Source organism: Carlito syrichta, unplaced genomic scaffold, assembly GCF_000164805.1.
Source record: "Carlito syrichta isolate Samal-C Ts95f unplaced genomic scaffold, Tarsius_syrichta-2.0.1 Scaffold305794, whole genome shotgun sequence".
Classification (NCBI taxonomy): Eukaryota; Metazoa; Chordata; class Mammalia; order Primates; family Tarsiidae; genus Carlito; species Carlito syrichta.
The window spans coordinates 507,711-529,738 of NW_007249890.1; the positions used below are offsets into that span (position 1 = coordinate 507,711).

At 34.6% G+C, this 22,028-nt stretch overlaps 1 protein-coding gene across 1 annotated transcript in view; it reads left to right on the forward strand.

The window, feature by feature from the left end:
* CD2AP (CD2 associated protein) overlaps window positions 1-22,028 on the forward strand; it is a 114,653-nt gene that overhangs the window by 51,800 nt on the left and 40,825 nt on the right. Inside the window, exons 5-11 of the mRNA XM_021714812.1 lie at window positions 2,607-2,727; window positions 10,876-11,063; window positions 13,514-13,592; window positions 13,983-14,077; window positions 16,087-16,191; window positions 16,765-16,801; window positions 17,898-17,960. Coding sequence (XP_021570487.1) covers window positions 2,607-2,727; window positions 10,876-11,063; window positions 13,514-13,592; window positions 13,983-14,077; window positions 16,087-16,191; window positions 16,765-16,801; window positions 17,898-17,960 — 688 coding nt within the window. The remainder of the gene's footprint in view (window positions 1-2,606; window positions 2,728-10,875; window positions 11,064-13,513; window positions 13,593-13,982; window positions 14,078-16,086; window positions 16,192-16,764; window positions 16,802-17,897; window positions 17,961-22,028) is intronic.

Here is a 22,028-nt window from a genome sequence, read left to right on the forward strand (position 1 = left end):
GCCACTGCACCGGGCCAGAATCTTTTTAAAAGCTTTACTTTGTTTTAATTATCACACTCAGCTATTAATCACAAATATTTTTCCACATTTTAATATCTTACAATAAGATTTAAAAATATTTTAAAAATATCTTTTCACATCTCTGCTTTTTATCATTGAAGGGGTATTAAAGTTTTATTTGACAACCAAAGGTCCCAATTTCAAAGTATATTTTTGTTATGATACACCGTAGCAGGGATTACACCACATAATGTAATTTATCACTAATGTTTATGTTTGTGTACACTTACAGTGTATTTATACAAAAGGCAATCCTATTTAATTTCCACCTGGTGACAGTAATAATAGTTAACGTTTCTTGCGTGTGTATTATGTTGGAAGGACTATGCTAAGTGTTTCACATTATTTCCTTTAATGTTATAAACAACCTTAACAAGATAGGAATTTTTATCCCCGTTTTATATCAGAAGAGATTGAGTCACAGAAGATAAGTGATTGACTGTTCTAGTTAATGTTGTTGCATACCAGCCATCCCAAATTTATTGGCAAAGAATAACTGTTTTATTATGCTTGTAGGTTGTGAGTCAAGAATTCAGATAGGACACAGCAGGGATGGCTTGTTCTATAATGTTTGGTGCCCTCAGCTGGAAAGGTTAAAGCTGGGAACTGGTGAACTCATAGGAAGTCTCTTTCACTCACTTGCATGGGGCCTAGAAGCCTTGAAGACTATAACTGCTGGTTGGAGAAGCCATTATGTAGCCTCTTCATTTGGCCTGACTTTCTTACAATATGGGGGTCTCAAGGTAGTCAGACTTGTTACATGGTAGTTTGTGGCTCTTAAGTGTTTGAGCATTTCAGCAGACATGGCTGGTGTTAGCTTTATTTCCTTTTACAGTCTTGCCTTGGAAACAGAAGTGTTATTTTTACTATCTTCTGTTCATTGCAAGTGAATCATAAGCCATCAAGATCAAAGGGGTAGGGAACAAAGACCACCACTTCTTGGTGGAGGAGTTTCAAGATCATATTTGAGGGATGGGAGATCATGTTGCATGATCTTTGCCTTAGTTCATATGCCTGGCACATGGAGGAGCCTGAATTTGAAGCCATGCAGTCTGTTTTTGAGTCTTTCCCACTATACTACTCTGCTTCCTAAGAATTCCTTAATTAAGTAACATTAACTACCCAGCTGCTGCCACTTAGGGTTTCAAGTATAGATAATAGTCTGCCGTTGTTTCTTTCTTTGTTGTATCTGTTCCAGTTTGGCCTACTTATCCCCATCACACCTGGTTTGAATCACTGCTGATCCTTTGGTGCTAAAAATTCTGAACTCTTCACGCTTACTGCCTTCCCTTCCTCCCTCAAACAGGTTGTATCCTAGCCACTTTGTATTTCAGCTATACCTTCCATAAATAAATCATTTATTTTTAAGTAATTATATTTTTCACATGTGTTTTGCCTGGAAAACTCTTATTCAGTCTTAAATATCAGGGTTTTTTGTTGTTGTTTTGTTTTTTGTCATTTCCTTTTAGGGGAGTGTATTGGGATTCTTTTAAGCTCTTTCTGTGTGCTCCCATGGCATTTGTTCAGACTTTTGTTATAGCACCTCTTACATTGTATTATTACTCTGTGCTTATTGTTTGATTTTTTTTTTTCTTTAGACTGTTCAAGGACACAGATTTCTCATATGCGAGTTTGAATCTTTCCCTGGTAGTTGACACCATGGCTTACATATAAGTGTGTCTGTTAGATGGATAACTTATTAAAAGTTTGCCTTGCAATTATGATGAGATGAAAGACATTAAAACATTTTAAATGGGAAAAAGATTTTCCAGCAATGATATTGCATGCATTGCTGCTAAGTAAATATTGACAGTGAATAGTTTATTCTTTAAAAAATTGTTTTTATGTGTTAAAGCTCCCTAGCATTCTTAGCAGAAGCTATAAGTTTTAAAACAGTTATTAAACTTTTGTTAAATAACTTCATGGGAAATTTAGTAACCTTGTTTTAGTGATTGTCAGTATTTTTCTAAAGACTTTCATTCATGATGATACTTTTGATTGGAGTGAGGTATTTAGTAAGGTCCAATATCTGTATTTTTAAAATTAAGCAATTCTTTTTCATACTTTTGTTGAGAGTCACTATTTAAATAAAAGGTTTAGTAATTTTCTGTGCCATTTAGGAAGTTGTATTCTTATAGTGATCAAACTTTCCAAATCAAAAATTTCCAAATAACTTAAGCAATATACAAATCAAGGCTCAGTAGTGTTTATAAGAGTGACATTCTAGAAGAAGAGTTATGTCCTTCTTCCTGTTATCGCATTGTACTTGGTTATCTGATTCTTTCATGAAAAGTACTTATTGCATAGGTTACAGTTGATTAGTTTTCATTGTAAATATTGCAAAGTGCTATTTATATATGATTAATCCACTTAGATTTAATCTACTTAAAATATATAGTTCCTTATTGTGTTCTCTTAAGTTTTAAAGGGATTATTTTGTATCACTAACTTTGTGTTGATTTGCTTCTGCAGCATAATTTTCCCACAGGGTGAAAATTTTCCCTTAAAATAAATTTTTATTATTTTTGAGTTGTGACCTCTTTCAGGTAGAAGAAGGCTGGTGGAGTGGAACCCTGCACAACAAGTTGGGACTGTTTCCCTCAAATTTTGTGAAAGAATTAGAGGTAACTGATGATGGTGAAATTCATGAAGCCCAGGAGGATTCAGGTAGACTGTTTTAAAAAATTTTGAATAGAGTTAAATGCATTTTATATATGATCTAGTGTTTATTTTTTATTTTTGAAACTCTGTTCTTTCTTTCTTTTGAACTTCTAGTCAGCTTCAGTTAGTCTACTTTAAAAAGCAGATTATGGTGGAGACCTAAAGTGAACTAAATATTTAATCAGATAATTTAGTATTTTTCTTTCTCTGATGTCTGGTTTTACCCTAAGTAAATCTTTGATATCTTGATTATAAAATGACACTACTTACGCTATCTGATTTCTTCTTATTAAGGTATATTTATATATACTTTTGATATGCTGAATTTGCAGTTGGCCTGTCTAATACTTTACACATTTAAGAAATTAAAAATAATCTAATTTTTCTTGTTTTCTATATTCGCATAAAAGATTTTGCTTATTCTGTGCAGCCAAATGTCATTTAGTTATTTGTGATACTCATCATTTGTATACTTATCCACAAATTCATCTTAATTTCCTCACCATTAAAGAGTATGACTGAGAAAATTTTATCCCAGAGCTAGATTTAAATTTCATTACTTTTAAGAATTACTGTAGGATTTAGGGAACAATTTTTTAAAAATGAGGACTTGACATTTATAAGCATTAATGCAGGGATTGGTAGATTTTAAAAAAAAATTTATTTAATGATGCGGGATACAGTTCAGGATTAGATATACAAGTGGACATCATAGAGGTAAAGTTTGGGCCTCTCTTTGGTCCCCACTTTTCCTGGTTTGAGATCAGATATCCTTAATGATGTGTATTCCCCCCCTCATCCCTTCACCACTATCCCTGACTGGCTTATTTATGTATATATGTATGCATGCATTTTTGTAAAGATGAGGTCTCACTAGGTTACCCAGACTGTTCTTGAACTCCTAGGCTCAAGCAATCTTCCCACCTGGTCTCCCAAAGTTCTGTGTTTTTTGATTTCTATCATTTTAGACTTTATTAAGAAAGCTCCCTGAAACTTTTGTCTTCATCCATAATAAAGTTTGCCAGCACATGAATAATTCGCACAATGTTTCTCCCTCTACTTGTTAAGAATGTTTTGAACCTGGAGAAAAAGGAGGCTTTTGCAATGGTAGAAAAAAGCATGAGATATAGAGCAAGCTCACGATCATCTACTTAGAGAGCTTGACAGTCCTAGTACAGCTCCTTTTATAGCAAAGAAACCTAAGACTTAAATTATGATTTACTTTGTTTTTGTTTTTTTTTTGAGTTGGATTCTCACTCCACCACCCAGGGTGGAGTACAGTGGCACACTCATGGCCACCCCAGCATCAACTTGCTAGACTCTAGCGATCCTTCCACCTCAACTTTCCAAGCAGTTGGAACTATAGGTGTGCACTATCACGCCTGGCTAATTTTTTATTTATTGTAGAGATGGGGTGTCACCAAGTTGCCTAGGCTGGTCTTGAACCCTCAGGCTCAGGCAATCCACTCGCCTTGACCTCCCAAAGTGCTGAGATTACAGGCTGAGCTATCAAGCCCAGCCTACATATTTTTTATATACATATTTTTCTTAGAAGATTAGACTTCTAAGAATTTGGGCTTTTGGATCCTGTTCTTTGTACTTTCCCACACTAGTTTTCATCTGTTGGTTCATCTTTCTAACTCCAGCACATTGATTTATTTTGAAACTTTTTTCTTATCTTGGAGAAAAATTACAGCAGTTGTTAACATTTTGCCTTGTTTGCTGTAATTTTATCATTCATTTTGTCTGTATGTTCATCTATCTTTATCTTTACTCTTTAGTATTTCAGTGTATATTTCTTAAGAATAAAGATAGTTTCTTATGTAACTACAGCACAATTATCAAAGTCAATACATTTAACCCTTTGTACTCGGAGACATGTTTCCTAAATCTAGAATAGTTTCATAGCCTTTCTCTGTTTTTTCTTGACATTGATATTTGTGAAGCCTTAGGGCAGTTGTTTTGAAGAATGGCCCCCAGCTTGGATTTTTTTTGTGATTCCTCATGATCAGATTCTGGTTATATTTTATTGACAGAACTACAGGATGATGATGTCTCATTGCATTGCATCCAGAGGTACATAATGTCCATGTCTTTTTATTTGATGTTAAATTTGACTAAAATTTAATCACAAATTTAGTTAAAGCTATTCTGCCACTGTAAGTTTACTGTTTTCTCCTTGCAATTGATAAGCATTTCTGTGTGGAAATACTTTGAGACTGTATAAATATGCTATTCCTCATCAAACTTTCACTCAGCAGTTTTAGCATCATGGTTAAATTTTGCCTGAGTTAGTTATTACTATGATGGTTGCCACAAATGATTTCTCTGACAGCATCATCCCTTTGGTGTTTATTACTTGACATTTTGCTCTAAAGAAGAACAACTTTTTCTACAATATATTTATCAGTTTAGACTCATCAGTGGGTTCTGTTTCACTAAGTATTAGTCTATTACTAGTTTTACTTATTTTGATAGCCTCATATTAGCCCAGTAGTTTCTGTGACTTTTTAAGAAATTAACTTTGGTGGGGATGTCATTTACAAACAGTAAGCTGTGTACCTTTAAAACATAAAATGTAATGAGTTTGAGATATGTATAAATTCATGAAGACCACTGCTGTAATAAATGTACAATCTGGGCTCAGTGGTTCAGCCTGTAATCCCACACTTTGGGAGACTGAGGTGAGTGGATTGCCTGAGCCCACGGGTTCGAGACTCGCCTGGGCAACTTGGCGAGACCTCATCTCTACAATAAATCAAAAAATTAGCCGGGTGTGGTAGCGCGCGCCTGTAGTTCCAGCTACTTGGAAGGCTGAGGCGGAGGGATCGCCAGAGCCCAGCAGGTCAAGGCTGCGGTGGCCGGGAGCGTGCCACTGCCCTCCAGTCTGGGCGACAGAGTGAGACTCCAACTCAAAAAAATAAATAAATAAATGTACAGAACACTTCCATCACCCCCAAAATAATGCTCATGCTTTTTGCAGTCCATTTCTTTATTTTGCTTTTAGCTCTAGGCAATCATAGATCTGCTTTTTTGTCGTTATGGGTAGGTTTGTATTGCTATGTCCTTTTGACATCTCTCTATCATTTTTTGTGGACTTTGTTACCTTGTGATTCAATATATTCTAGTCTTATCTTGAATTTTCCCTAACTTAATCCTGGAATCAGCTATAATTATCTAGGCATGGTCAAACTTTTTTTTTTTTTTTTTTTTGGAGAGAGGAATAGTGTTTGGTCATCAAGATTTGGGTAATGATATATTCATAACTGCTGGGGATGATATTGCATCCGTGTCTTTATAATAAGCTGGAAAGTGCAGGCACACATAGGCACACCCCCACTCATCATTCATCTTTACTTATCATTCGTCTGTCTGCCTGTCTACCTCTACTGGTACCTCTAAGCCTTCTTAGTGGACAAGCTAGAAATTGCTTACACACACACACACACACACACACACACACACACACACACACACACACACACACACACCTCCCTCTGTCTGTATCTTTGCCTCTTTTTTTGAATAGGAGTCTCACTCTGCCACCCAGGCTGGAGTGCAGTGACACAGCTTATATCTTATTGACCTACTGGACTCAGGCGATCCTTCTGCCTAAGCCTTCCAAGTAGCTGGAACCACAGGCACACACAACCATGCTGGCTAACTGTTTATTTATTGTAGAGATGACATCTTGCCAAGTTGCCCAGGCTGGTCTCGAACCCCTGGACTAAGGCAATCCTCTCTCCTAGACCTCCCAAAGTGCTGGGATTACAGTCATGAGCCACCGTGCCAGGCTTGTCCATATCTCTTTACCTATCATTCATCTGTCTGTCTATACCAGTAAAGACTGGTATATTTAATTCCATTTTAATACCACAGAGTACATGCATCCTAGACTCTAGTGATTTTATTTCTAAGTCCACCAGCCATAGAAATGCTGAGTAATTGAGTTTGCTTTACTTCTACAGGAATTTATTTTTTTCTTATGAGTTTTACTTATCTGTACATTGCAGGCCACAATTATTTTACCTGTGTCCATTTGCTTTTCAGTCTAATGTTGGATTTGAAAGACTGAATGCTTAAAAAGTAATATCACAATTTTTGGTATTATTAATAGGTTGTGTAGATATAGAAAAACCAATGTAAGTTTAGTTTCTAAAAGATTGATGTAGGCTTTCTCTTGGAATTTTAGAATGTCACAGTAGAAGATGTGTTACTTTACAGTCATAAAATACTGGTTATTGCTCTAGAAAGTAGACAGTATATAACAAGTCTTGTAATGAGAGCTAGGACAAATGAATGAGATTTTGAGGAAAAATTACCAGTTAACTATAAATAACAACAATTTTTCAGATATAGGTTTTAGGGGTTAATTATAGTAATAATTAATAAGCAATAAAGTAAAGGTATAAGTTTGAACAGTTTTAACTGCTGTAATTTTTAGAATAAAATATATGACATAAGGAAGAAGCAGAGGCCATTTTAACAAGGGAATGTTTCTTTATTTTTTTTTTTTGAGTTGGAGTCTCACTCTGTCACCCAGACTGGAGTGCAGTGGCCGCTCATGGCCACCGCAGCCTCAACCTGCTGGGCTCCGGTGATCCTTCCACCTCAGCCTTCCGAGTAGCCGGAATTACAGGCATGTGCTACCATGCCCGTCTGATTTTTTTGATTTATTGTAGAGATGAGGTCTTGCTGCCCAGGCGGGTCTTGAACCCGCGGGCTCAGGCAATACACTCACCTCAGCCTCCCAAAGGTGCGGGATTACAGGCTGAGCCACGGAGCCCGACTGGGGGGAATGTTTCTTAATCTTTCTGTGTACTAACTTCTATTTTGGTTTTGAGAGAGTACAGAATCCCTTATGTAGTCCAGATGTGTAAGGGCCACATTTATAGAGAGTAAGACAAATGTGAACTAACTATATTTAGATCATAGAGTAAAATTATCTGAGTTATGGTCCATAGGTTTAGGAAGTGTTGGGGAAAGAAAGTTTCTAAATGTAATACTTTGTTTGACACTTTGTTTTGTTTAATTTGCAAATTTTCATTTTCTCAGAAATGTTCCAGGAAACATTAGAAATAAAGCTTTTGTCCAAAACTGACACATGTCATTTCCACTAACATTGTATTGGGCCATTATGGCCATTCCTAAGTGTAGCAGGGAGGAGTACCAAACATTTGTGAACAATATTACACTCTACAATATATACTACTCTAGATCACTTTTTGAGAATCCTTTTCTTTAAAGTTTATTAGCCTTTTGAAGGAATCCAGATGTACTCTTACTTATCAGGTCCCTAATAAGTACAAACTAGTGGAAAGAGCATGACCTTCACAGCTATTTAGTGTGACTAGGGATGCCCAGTTGCCTCCCATTTTTAAGTATTCTTCCAATGTATGTGTTCTTTCTAACTTAGCAGTGAATTTTTTTAGATTCTAAGTTTTTCTAAGGGTCTGCTCTACATAGTTGAAACTGAACAAATAATTGAATCCTCTTGCCTTCTCTTTGGCCACCTGCTCTCTAGGTGTCTTTTGAAGACAGAATTGCCTACCTCATGTAAAGCACACCTCCACTTTTTAGGTGGTATAATGTAGTGAACTTATATGTAGTGCTTGGCAAATTTTGAAGCACAGTATAGGTACTAGTTTTTTTCTGCCACACTACTTCATTCTTATTTCTAACCCCTTTCCTTTAATTTCCGTGCTTTTAAATGTAGAGGTAATTATGTTTTGAATAGTGATATGATAAGTAGTATTAAGCAGAATAATTTTTATTATTGGGATAGAGTGAGGTGGGGTTAGAGGACGTTGAATTCAGTTTTCTTATGGTATGGATGCTGATTCCACTGACAGGAAAAAAATTAAGATAGGAATAAAAGGAGAAGGAATCATACCAAATAGATATACTTCCGCTATTTAATGTTATATTTGTTTGAGAATACTTGATATCATTTCTGAAGTCAGAACTTATGGTTAAGGATGTATGAAAAAGTTAGAGAACAAATATTGGTACCAAAATCACCTGTATTAGATTTAGTAAGGCATTTATTACTTAGAAAATTGTCTTCTATGTTACTTCTGATGGCACATTGGTATTTCTTATGGTTCACAAGGTATTGGATCTTCTGATACATATTTTTAACATTAAGTTTTAGTGTAAATTAAAGTTTATGAGTGAAATGATCTTCATGATGCCATGTAAAAGTAAGTCCTTTACATGTCTACAAAGTTTAAACTCCATGTGGGACTACCAATGCAAAAGAACTAATTTATGTTTGGGTTTAGTTCATTACTATTATAGTTATAAATATTTTGGGCATTTTCTTGTGCTGCTCTGCTCTATATGAGTTTTAGTAACTTTGTAGAATTATATTTGTTAGAAATATACTTTTTTTGGCTTAACCGTTTTACAATGACAGTGCAGTCTAAATGTGGAGCTTTATGATTATGGGGTGGAAAGTTAGAGGTTGAAGTACACTATAATTCTCCCCCTTTTTTCTTTCCAACTCTGTTTTTAGTTAGAAAGTTTCTGCATATTGATGTGAATGTCAGGAAGTAAGTGTTTTATAAGGAGTGACTACTTAAAATTTTAGTGATAAAAGTACATAGTTCTTTAAGTTTTGAGTTGATCCTATGCATTATTACTTAAAGAATTGCTATCTACTTTTCCTGTGTCCTAATGAAGTAGTAACAGCCTCTGTCCTTAATTGGTGTTTTGATAGTCTTTTCAGTCCATAAAATAATTTTTTCTAGTAGCTATTATGAAAATTAGTGGATTATTCATTACAAATGTTATTTTTAGCTTAACAGTATTGGAATATCATATCCACTGTATTTGATTATTTTACATAGTTTCTTCTTACACTCCTTTAAATTTTAATTAGGATTCCTCTTCCTCCCTCTCCCTCTCCCCCCTTTCTTTCTTCCCCTTTCTCCTCTTCAACCTCCTCTGATATAAATGGGATGATGATCTTGGTGTAGTTAAACTCTAATACTTCTAAGAAGATAGTTCTGATTCCAAATAATAGATGGGCAATATTACTGGTAACTTATTTTTATTTCCTCAGTTTTCATTGAAGAACTGTAGAATAAAAGTTTTAAGAAAGCCACTGTTATATTTTCTGTAGGAATGTAATAAAAACATAATCTGTTTTGTTACTTAGTGGTCTCTATATAAAGTTCCAAGATAAATTTATTTTAGTATTCAGTCTGGGAAAGCATTGCTTCTCTTGGAAAGTGTTATGTTTCAGTTATTATAATGAGATGTTCCTTTTTTCATTTTGTTATATATACGTAACCTTTCTTAAAGTGTCTTTGTCAGCAATCAGATTCCATGTATTTGCCAAATAGGAGCTTGTTTACAATTTTTCCCCTATATATAAAGCCAATGACAGTGTACGCTGACATCTTCCACCCTTTTTTATATCTTCTCTATACATTAAGCCTGTTTTACAATCTCCATGTAGATGTCTAATAGGCATCTTAAACTTGAAGAAGGTCAGAATCGAATCCCTGCCTTTTTTTCTGCTCTTAAATCTCCTATACATAATCTTCCCCATTAAATTTAATGAATTTAATGCAGTTTAATCCTTTTACTTAGGCCAGAATTTGTGGATTTCTTAATTAATATTTTACTAATTAAATTTACCTAAAATTGTTATTGTTTTGAATAGCAACAAAAAAGTCAGTATAAATTGCGTCTTACTATTTTGGATATTTCAATACTTGATCATTTAGCTTGTTTTTATTCTACTATTTTTTTGTTTTTGTTTTTTTGAGTTGGAGTCTCACTCCGTCACCCAGACTGGCATGCAATGGCACGTCACTGCCACCCCAGCGTCAATCTGCTGGGTTCAGGCGATCTTTCTGCCTCAGCCTTCCAAGTAGCCGGAACTACAGTGCATGCTACCATGCCCAGCTAATTTTTTTTTTTTTTTAATTAATTGTAGAGATGAGGTCTTGCCTAGTTGCCCAAGTTGTTCTGGAATCCCCTTAACTCGTCCTTCCAAATTGCTGGGATTACAGGCTTAAGCTACAGCGCCCGGCCTATTCTGGTTTTTATTAGGATGTTTATAGAATGTGGACATTATGGAAGGGGATGTCAAGATTTTTTTAATCCTAGGTGTCATCCTTCAAAAACAAATTATTCTTTCAGAAACTATTTTGACTGGGCCTACTTCACCTTTACCCTCTCCGGGGAATGGGAGCGACACTGCACCTGGATCAGCTACACAGCCAAAGAAAATTCGAGGAATTGGTTTTGGAGATATTTTTAAAGAAGGTTCTGTGAAACTTAAGACAAGAACATCCAGTAGTGAAACAGAAGAGAAAAAAACAGAAAAGGTGGTAATGATGAATTTAACTTAGATTAACTCCACTTGTTCAGTTTTTAAAATGTAAAAGTTTGCAACTCTGTTATGTGTATTCTTTTGAGATTTCTAATCATTTGGTTATGAATGCAAAGACTGTGAGAGACTGGTTGAATCTTATAAAATTAGAATGTTTGTTTTTTGATAAATTTTAATGCAAACTTTTCTGAGTAGATGCTTTAGTTATTTTAGTTACCAGATTGTAAATAAAAATTAGAAAGAGGGGTGTTGTTTTTTTTTTTTGCCTTTCTAAGGTAAAATTTATATTTTTTCTTTTAATTTGAAGTGGAGCTAAAAATGGGTTATTTTTAAATGAATTCACACTGAAATATTAAGCTACTGAGACACTGTTTGACTTTTCTTTGGATTGTCAACAATGGTAAGTTTTACTGTTTTTTCTTTTTGAATATAAGAATTTTATTTTATTTTATTTTATTTATTTTTTTGAGTTGGAGTCTCACTCTGTCACCTAGACTGGAGTGCAGTGGCTGCTCCCAGCCACCGCAGCCTCGACCCGTCTGCCGATCCTTCCGCCTCAGCCTTCCAGGTAGCCAGAATTACAGGCATGTACTACCATGCCCGGCTGATTTTTTGATTTATTGTAGAGATGAGGTCTCGCTGCCCAGGCGGGTCTCGAACCTGTGGACTCAGGCAGTCCACTCACCTCAGCCTCCCAAAGGCGCGGGATTACAGGCTGAGCCACCGAGCCCGGCTGAATTTTATTTTTCATTAGCATTTTACTAGCATGAAATAAAACAAAACAAACTATAAATTATAAGCTGTGATAAGAGGCATTAAGATATAACCTTAAGTTTTTATTTTGGTAGTAAAATAGCTAAAATTTTTAGAATATTTTTTCAAAATTGTTCCTGGTATCAGTCCCTTAGAGATTCACATTGAGTATTTACTTCAGATAAGCTTTTCTCTTGACTTTCAGGACATAGTTTCTTCTATATTTCTCATTTGTATCTCTTTAACTCTTAAGCACTTAAAATATTTAAGTATTTATTTGTTTAGTTCAGCTACGATTCATTTATAAGATGATGTTTTGAATAGTGGAATAGAGTCTTAAGTTTCCTCCTAAGGTAGATGGTTTCAGTGTATTTTTACCTTTCCCAGCTTGCTACTCATTTTCTCATGTAATAGTGAGGACTTGGGTTCAGGAGAGAGAACTTCCACTTTCTTCCTTAAACTCTTAGTTCTGAGACTGCCTGGCATTAGTATTATGCAGTCTGACTGATTCTCAGTTTTAAAGGTTTTAAAGGAATTCTCGTGTTTTTTGGAATGGTGCTCTATAGCTATATATTAGCTAGGAATGTTAGAGAAGCAATTCTTGGATTATTATAGAAATTAGAAAGATGATCTTATGCTTTTTCCAACTCTAAAGCTTATATTTACACTGAATAACTTTATTTGATTAATGATTATATTTATCTTCTAGTCATTGATAATGTCCATTCTTCAGAGTTGTTACTAGTGAGAGTAGTCTCAGAGTTTCTAAGATGGCCATTTGAGGCTTGCTTTGATCACTGATCTAGGAATTGATTAAGTAGAGAGCACATTTACTGTGTTTGTAGGTGACACCAGATTGGAAGATACAGTGGTTAGAACTGGGAGAAATTAAAGTATTTTAGAAGATAAACAGAAAACAGTGTTAGGTATGCTAGCAGAATATGTTGATTTTTAATTAATATCTAAGATCAAATGTACTGTTGTTTGGGGGCAGAGAATGCAGGGAAACACTAATATAAGATAGTAAAGGACTTTATTTAGTCTATTACATGGACATATGTCTAGTAGACTGTAGTTACAAGTGTCGTAACATTAGCTTAATAGTTCTCATGCAGATAGAAATGATATAGAGAGTTTTATTTTCTACTCTATTTCATTTTAAGGTAAAGTTTAGTGCTGCTAATAGTCCACTTTCTGGAGTCAGACTTTCTGGGCTTAAATATGGTCTCCTCTACTGGAACCTAGGGATAACAATAATTTCTGTTACTGCAAGGAAATTACTTAACTGCTTTTTTATCTATAAAAGGGGTGAATAACAGTGCCCACTTTATGCAGATAGTTATGAGTATTAAGTTATAATGCATATAAAGTGTTTAGCTCAGGGATTGGTACAAAGTAAATTCTCAAATGCTACTGTTTTTATTTTAGAGATTGTAAAATTAAATCATTAATTATTATGGGTATCAGTATGTTTATTATCATTAAGACAGAGCTTTAAAAATTAGTAGTTCTGAGCTATCACTTAAAGAACTTTTGAGATCTTTACCTTTTTTTTTTAATTGCTGAGTCACATTACTAACTTAGCTATAAGTACACTTAGGAAAAGCTGGATAACTGTAAATGGAAGCTTTGTTTAACAATGTTACCTTTATTCTAATTTAAAATAGTTGATGCCATCATTTTTTATTCTAGCCTTTAATCATACAGTCACTAGGATCCAAAACTCAGAGTGCAGAGTTGACAAAAACAGACTCTGAAGGTAAAATTAAAGGTAAGTTTTTGAATAAAACTTTCATATTGGAAGTAGTAGAAACATACTCACATGTCTTATTAAACTTGTTGAAGGCATTCATCACACTGTACTAGATCAGAATATTAAATTCGACTAGATGTAAGTACCATGAGGTCAAGGATTTTGTATGCTTTTTTCATTTATGTATCCCCTTGCAATTAGAACTGGGCCTGGAACATAGCAGGCACTTAGTAAATATTTGAATGAATGATTAATGAAATTGTTACTTAACATACAGAATTAACTATGTTTTAACTTAAGATTTAAAGATGAGTTAAAGATGAGTTAACTTTTAGTGTACATTGTACAAAAAAAGTCTTTGAATAAATCGATTTGTATAAATCACATTATTTACATTCTTTATTTCAGCTAAGGAATATTGTAGAACATTATTTGCCTATGAAGGTACTAATGAAGATGAACTTAGTTTTAAGGAGGGGGAGATAATCCATTTGATAAGTAAGGTAAGTTATTTTTCAGTTTTTCAGTGAATTGTGTAATTTATTTCTCAAAATTCTTACATTCACCCTAGAATGTAAGCTCTAGAAGAGCTGGGACTTTGTCTTGTTGGTTTCTGGATCCTGAGAACATGGCACCAAGAAATGGTTAGAAGGTTATTTTGTTGAGCTAAATTTATTGTCTATATTTGTTACAGTTGGTATGTTGGGAATTATTTTTATCTATCATATTGTTTTTAATTTTCTTTATTAACCCCAACTTTCCAGGAATTTATCTTTACTTATATTTCACCTCATTCAATTTTCTTCCTCCTATCTATTTGTGGAGCTTTGTTTGTAATAGACGGAGAAGAAAAATAGGGAAACAAGCTGTTCATCAGTATGCATGAGACTCTTAACTATGGAAAATGATGTAGCCGTTTCAAAGAATGAAGTGATTTTATAACTTAGAATGAATTCTAAAGCAAAATAAGGAGAAAACTTAAGTATTTGGGTGTGGACAGAATTTCATTCATAACTATATAAAATATAAATGTTTTGGTTTTGCTGTTACCCTGCAAAATAATTTTTCCCATTATTTTAAATTGATTTTATTATCAGATGGCTTAGTATATGTAATTTTTAAAAAAATAAGTATTTTTGTATATGCTTAAAGTATATAGCATGATGTTATGGGATACATATAGATAGTAAAAAGGTTATAGTGAAGCAAATTAACATATCCATCATCTCACATAGTTATCCATTTTTTTGTTCCTGTGACAAGAGCAGCTAAAATTTACTCATTTAGCAGGAATTTTATAAATGTATCTCATTTTTAATATTTGTATAATTTGGAATGATTACACTACTTTTTCATGTAAGGGTGAGTCTTTGAAAGAAACTTAGAAGCTCTTGTTAATTTTTAAAGCAACTAAATAATGAGATTAAGATTTAGTATATAAAGTGTTAAGAATGCTAAGGAAAAATATGGTTTGGATATTATATTTTTTTTTCCTCTCTCTGTCTTCTTCTCTTTCCCACTTTCTTTTTTTCTTTTTCCTCTTCCCCTGAGAACTTTTTAATCTTATATGTTGGTTTTTTTTTTTTTTCCAAATTGGGGTCTCATTCTGTTGCCTAGGCTGGAGTGCAGTGGCATACTCACAGCCACTGCAGCCTTGACCTCCTGGGCTCAGGTGATCCTTCCACCTCAGCCTTCCAAGTAGATGGAACCACAGATGTGCGCCACCACGCCCAGCCAAGTTTTTTTGACTTATTGTAGAGACAAGGGCTCGCCAAGTTGCCCAGGCTGGTCTCGAACTCCTGGACTCATGCAGTCCTCTCACTTTGGCCTCCCAAAGTGCTGGGATTATAGGCGTGAACCACCATGCCCAGTCTGAGTTTTTTTTTTTTAAATTAAAGAGATGAAGTCTTGCTATGTGACCCAGGTTGGTCTCAAACGCCTATCTCTGTGCTCAAAGTGCTGGGATTGTCTGGGCTCAGTGTCTCAGCCTGTCATCCCAGCACTTTGGGAGGCCAAGGCAAGTGGATTGCCTGAACCCGCAGGTTTGAGACCAGCCTGGGCAACTTGGCAAGACCTTGTCTCTACAATTTAAAAAAAAAAGAAAAATTAGCTGGGCACGGTAGCACGTGGCTGTAGTTGCAGCTACTTGGAAGGCTGAGGTGGGAGGATTGCTGGAGCCCAGCAGGTGGACACGGGTGACCATGAATGTGCCACTGCAGTCCAGCCTAGGCGACTGAGTGAGACTCTAAAAAAACAAAAAACAGCAAAGTGCTGGGATTATAAGCATGAGCCAACACACCTGGCCTAGGTGGAATTTTAAAACTGACCTATTTTTAAAAAAATTAAACCCTATTTTGTATCTACAGCTAAAATTAATACATGGGGAATATTTTCTTTTAGGATGACATAGTCATCTACTTAGGTGTTTTTTTTTCTTGTAAAAATAATGGATTTAAATATTTTTCTAGTTTAAAGATGACTATTATCTTAATTAATCTGTTTTGGTTTTTAGGAGACTGGAGAGACTGGCTGGTGGAAGGGTGAACTTAATGGTAAAGAAGGAGTATTTCCAGACAATTTTGCTGTTCAGATAAATGAGCTGGATAAAGACTTTCCAGTAAGCTTTTGTTTTTCAATGATGATAATACTTGAAAGAACGTTCTGCCAATATTCTTTTAAAAACAAGTTTTTTGTGTTATTATTGAATAATTTTTATGAAGAAGTTTCAGATTTCTACATTCAGGTTGAAGTTATTTGAGTTATTGTAAAGCAAAATCATGTTTCATTTCTATACTGTATCCCTGTCCCATGTTCTCCCCCCATACTGAAAAATTACCTTTGCTGTCTGTCATTGAGTTAAATAAATTATTGGATATTTACTCTGTGGAAGCTTAGGTATCTGAAGTCTTTCTTTGTTCTCTCTCCTTCTCCCCCCGCCAACATATTTAAGGTTTGTCTAATGCACTGATAATTTTTGAAATAGTTGACTGAATAGGCTTTTTGTGGTAGTGAAATAAAATTTTTGTCTTTGATTCTGGAGCAGTTAGGATCTTAGCATTTTATAACTTTGGCCAAGGATGGAATAAGAAGAGAGATTCATATAATTTAAATTATTGACAATGAGAATTTATTTTAAATGTTGATATTTGTTATGTAACCAGTCACCAATTCATCATTATTATTTTGACAGAAACCAAAGAAACCACCACCTCCTGCTAAGGGTCCAGGTATGTAAGAAACACAGTATTTAGCTTGCTATTGTCAGTATTTGTAACTTCTAAAATTATAAAATTGAGTCTAATGTAAACTGTTAATTTTTATTAGCAAAAACAAGTATGATTTTTTGAAATATATAAAATTGAATGTTCACATGCATTAGTTTTCATCATATTTTTAAAAGTGAAAATACTGCTAAAATAGAGTTCTTGAAAATAATTTAGATACTTTAGTTATATCTAGTTTTGAATGAATAAAATTGATACAGTTTAACTTGTTTAGAAACCTTATTGATGTAGCCAATTAGTTATTTTACCTTTTCAAAGAGAATCCATTAGTTAATGTCCTAAGCACATATTAGTTATTTATGTACTCTTCTTTCAGAGAGCGTGCTAGAGTTAAATAAGGTAGACAGTTTTAAGGAGTTGAATGAGACTACCCTAAAAGTCTTGCAGATTTTATAATCTGACTCTTTATTTCCTTAAATTCTATCCCCCACATATCTGATTTTCACAAGCATAGTAAAATTTTTTATTTCCTAAAATATTTGTTATTTTTTCGAGTAATTCAAATATTTTTCTCCTCCTTGGTTTCAGCTTTATATTTGCTGACTAATCTTAGAACAAGGAAAGCATAAGTTGAAAGTAACTTCTTTAGAAATTGGTGTTAAGAGGCTTACTGTAAAACTGTACTCTTTAATATGGTAGCCAATAGACATATGGAGTTTTTATAATTATTTAAAATAAAATAAAATTTGGTTTCTCAGTTGCAGGATTCACATTTCAAGTGTTCAATAAGTATATATTAGATACTAGAAAAATCGACTGCTTCCATCAATGCAGAAAGTTCTTTTGGACTGCGATGGGGTAGAAGATATGAACTCTGACACCCCAGATTCAACAAAGGAACTCAGATCACAGTATAGGGTAATAGCAGCAAGTCCAGGATTAGAATTTGAACCTAGTGATTCTGGTACATTGTTCTTTCTATTAAATCATGGTTTCGTCCTGTATTATTTTTAGACAAATCTTTACTTTTCATAGTATGATTGTCCCTTGCTCTAAAACTTTTTTAAAAAATGGATTACTTTATGTCCCTCCCTCCCAGCTCCAAAGCCTGAGCTGATAACTGCAGAGAAGAAATATTTTCCTTTAAAGCCTGAAGAAAAAGGTAAGGCTGATTTTTTTTTTTTTTTTTACTTTCAAAAAAATAATTCTTTTATGGTCATTTTAAAGAAAAATATCTCTTTACACTGAGTGATAGTTGTTCAAGGTCCACTTATGAGTGAGAACATGTGATACTCAGTTATTTAGTTACACTGATTTTTAATAGGTGTTCAGTATTATTTGAAATACTTGGAGTTTCTGGGAGGAAGTATATAAAATCTGCAAGACTTCCTCCCAGAAGTGTATAGGAAATTAAGTTTCTACTCACACTGATAACAATTTTCATTCAAAAATTAACCATTATCATTAAAACATTACTCAGTAGGATGTAGTTTTTACTCATAGTTATTTCAAAAAAAGTATAAGAAAACCAAGCATAAAATAACTATGTTGTTGCTGCTGTTACTATTTTGATTTGGAGTCTCACTCTGTGGCTCACACTGGAGTGTGGTGGCACGATCATGGTTACCGCAGCCTCTACCTGCTGGGCTCAGGCAATCCTTCCACCTCAGCCTTCCATGTAGCTATACTACAAGTGTATGCCACCATGCCCAGCATGAGATCTCACCATGTTGCTTAGACTGGTTTTGAACTCCCTGGGCTCAGCTAGTCTTATTGCCTTATTCTCCCAAAGTGCTCGAATTACAGGTGTGAGCCACTGTGCCTGGCTGTTTTTATTGTTTTTATAGTATTTTAGTTTCTAAAAAATTACTTAGAAGATAAAGTGTGAATTCCTACTTATACATGGAAATAATTATATATTATTTAATTATATATTATTTAATCTCACTGCAGGTATTTATCATCATGTAAACTTAGAAAGTTGTTCCAAGGAACCATATGTTTTGTTAAAAGCATTACTTATTTTGTTTCATTGTTGTAAATTTGGAGAAAAAACGTCCTTCCCTCTGTACAGAAAGATACGCAGTGGTTGTCTCTAGTAGATTAACTTATATTCATCCAAAATCTAAAATACCATTTCACAGTGGTGTAGTAGTCCACTGCATCCTTGTCTCTTGCCTAAAGTACTGTATCCTCTTAGTGATATTTTTCAGGTTAACTCCTTGTCTGTCTTTCCCTTAATTATATGCATTTAAAATTTCTCCCTGTCTTTTCATGGCTTGGTAGCCCATTTGTTTTTAGCACTAAGTAATAGTCCATTGCCTTTCCATACTATATTTATCCACTCACTTCCTAAGGGAAATCTTTTTTTTTTTTTAACATATTTTTTATTTTAAAATTGTGGGGTACAGTTAAGGACTAGGTATACAAATAGGTATTGTGCAAGTACCCTTGTTGATGAGGTATGCCCCCCCCCGTCCCCAGACAGATATTGACTACCATTAATCCCCTCCTTGTCCCCCCATAGTTTCCCGCCACTGTCAATCCTTTTCTTACAGTATTGTGATAGTTGTTCAAGGTCCACTTATGAGTGAGAACATGTGATACTCAGATCTTTATTTCTGTGAGAGATCACTCAGTATTATAAACTCCATTTCCATCCAGGTTGCTGCGAAATTCATGATCTTGTTCTTTTTTTATGGCTGCGTAATATTCCATTGTGTATACGCCCCACATTTTTTTAAATCCAGTCCTCTTTTGATGGAGAGCATGGTTGGTTCCATGATCTTGCTATTGTGAACAATGCTGCGATAAACATATGTGTGCAGGTATCTTTTTTATAGAGTGATTTGAGTTCTTCAGGGTATATTCCCAGTAGGGGGATTGCAGGGTCATATGGAAGGTCGATTTTTAGAGCTTTCAGGAATCGCCACACTGATTTCCACAGAGGCTGCACTAGTTTACACTCCTATCAACAGTGTAGAAGTGTTCCTAAGGGAAATCTTGATTACTTCCATGTTTTGGCAGTTATAAAGAAGGTTGCTGTAAAGGTGTGTGTTTGTTTTTGTGTGGACATATTTTCAATTTGTTGGGGTAAATACAAAGAAGGAGGATTAATGGATTCTATGGTAGGTATATATTTAGTTTTATAAGCAACTGCCAAAACTGTCTTCCAGAGTACTGTACCATTTTGCATTCCCACCTGCATGAATGAGTTTCTGTTATTCTACATTCTTGTTAGCATTTACTATTGTCAGTGTTTTGGATTTTGGGCCATTCTAATACATGTGTAGTAGTGTCTCACTCTTGTTTTAATTTGCAATCTCCCGATGACATATTTGTTGAACATCATTTCATAGGCTTACTTGTTATTTATATATCTTGTCCATTTTTAGAATCAAGTTGTTCATTGCCGTTTCTTTTTCCTATTTCTTTTTTTTTTTTTTTGAGTCAGGGTCTCACTGTGTTTTTTGAGTCAGGATCTCACTGTGTTGTCCAGGCTCTAGAGCAGAGTGGCAGGACCACGGCTCAACCTCCTGGGTTTAAGTGATCCTTCTTCCTCCTTGACCTGCTGAGTAGCTGAGAATACAGGTGCGCACCACCACGCCCAATTTTTTTATTTTTTATTTTGTAGAGATCAAGTCTCACTATCTTGCCTAGGCTGGTCTTGAACTCCTGGGCTCAAAGTTGACCTGTCTCGGCATCCCAAAATGCTGAGATTACAGGTGTGAGCCACCATGCCCAGCCTTATTTTCTTCTTGTTGTATTTTAAGAGTTTTGGTATATTGTGGATAAGTCTTTGATCAGACATTGTCTTTTGCAAACATTTTCTCCTTATCTTCACAGAGCAGAAGTTTTTAATTTTATTGAAGTTCAATTTTTTTCATATAGCATGGGTTTGGTGTTTTACCTAAAAAGTCATTGACATACCCAAGGTCATCTAGATTTTCTCCTGTTATCTTCTAGGTTCTTTTATTCTTTTAAAAAATCTTCTAGGATTTTTATTGTTTTGTGTTTTACATTTAAATTTATGATTCATTTTGAGTTAATTTTGTTAATCGTGTAAGGTCATTGTCTAGTTGTTATTTTTTTTCTTGCGTATAGGTGTCCATGATTTGAAACCATTTGTTGAAAAGACTCATTTTTCAGATAAAAACTAAAAGTCCAATTTGGAGACCCTCTAGTACCTAACGGTCAAATTACATTTTTGGTGTCATCTTCCACCCTTCTTATTCACTAAATGCAGCAGTACTTCTGTATTCCCAGTATGTCATGTACCTTCATAGCTTCATCTCTTTCTTGCGGACTTTTCTCAGCATGGAAGTTTTTTGTATTTTATTTTATTTTTACATTTAAGAAATTTTTATGTATTTATGTTGCTAAAACAATTCATACTTAATAAAAATATATTTAGTCTCAAGTTAGTCCTCTGTGAACTAGTTATTGTTAGGTTTTGGTTTTGGATTAGTTTATTTTAGTACTTGGTTATATCTGTTCTACCTGAAAAATTCATCTTACCAAGTTATATAGAACCAAACATAAGCAATATATTGCCAACTTTATTATGTGTATAATGATTTATTTTTTATAATTCCCTCCACCGATTAGGCAGTAGTTAAAATTCAGATAGTGACTTCCCATATTCATTGAAATCAGTTGATCTTATAAATAAAATGGAAGGTGATGCATTTTTATTACATTTATTTGTGCAAAGTCCCGACTGTAGTAGAGTCAAAGGAACTGAAATTACACTTCTGATCTATACAACTAGAAAACTGAACACAATATATGAAACAATGATTTTGAGACATTGGCTGCCAGGCAGCTATAGCACTGTGATCACTGAGAGGAGAGAAACCACTGAAGTGAGTCCCAGCTTATTCCCTAAAGGTCTATAGGCAGGAGAAAGGAGGAAGCCAAACAGAGCCCAGTGTTCTGGAGTTCAGGACACATAGGCATTTAGGGAGGCCAAGGCACTGACAGTTCGTGGAGGGAACTGCAGAGAGAACACTCAGATCTGTGGAGGACTTACTGTGAGGCTCTGCCTGAGTACTGATCTACATTAGCTGGAGAAATAACTGCTAAAAAAAAAATAAGAAAGACCCTAATTGAACTTTCAGAGTTGAAGAATACAGTATTTGAAATGAAAAACACAGATTGGAAACTGCAGAATTTTTGTAAGTCAGAAAGAATTTATATTCCCAGGAGCCAGAGTAGAAAGACCTCATTT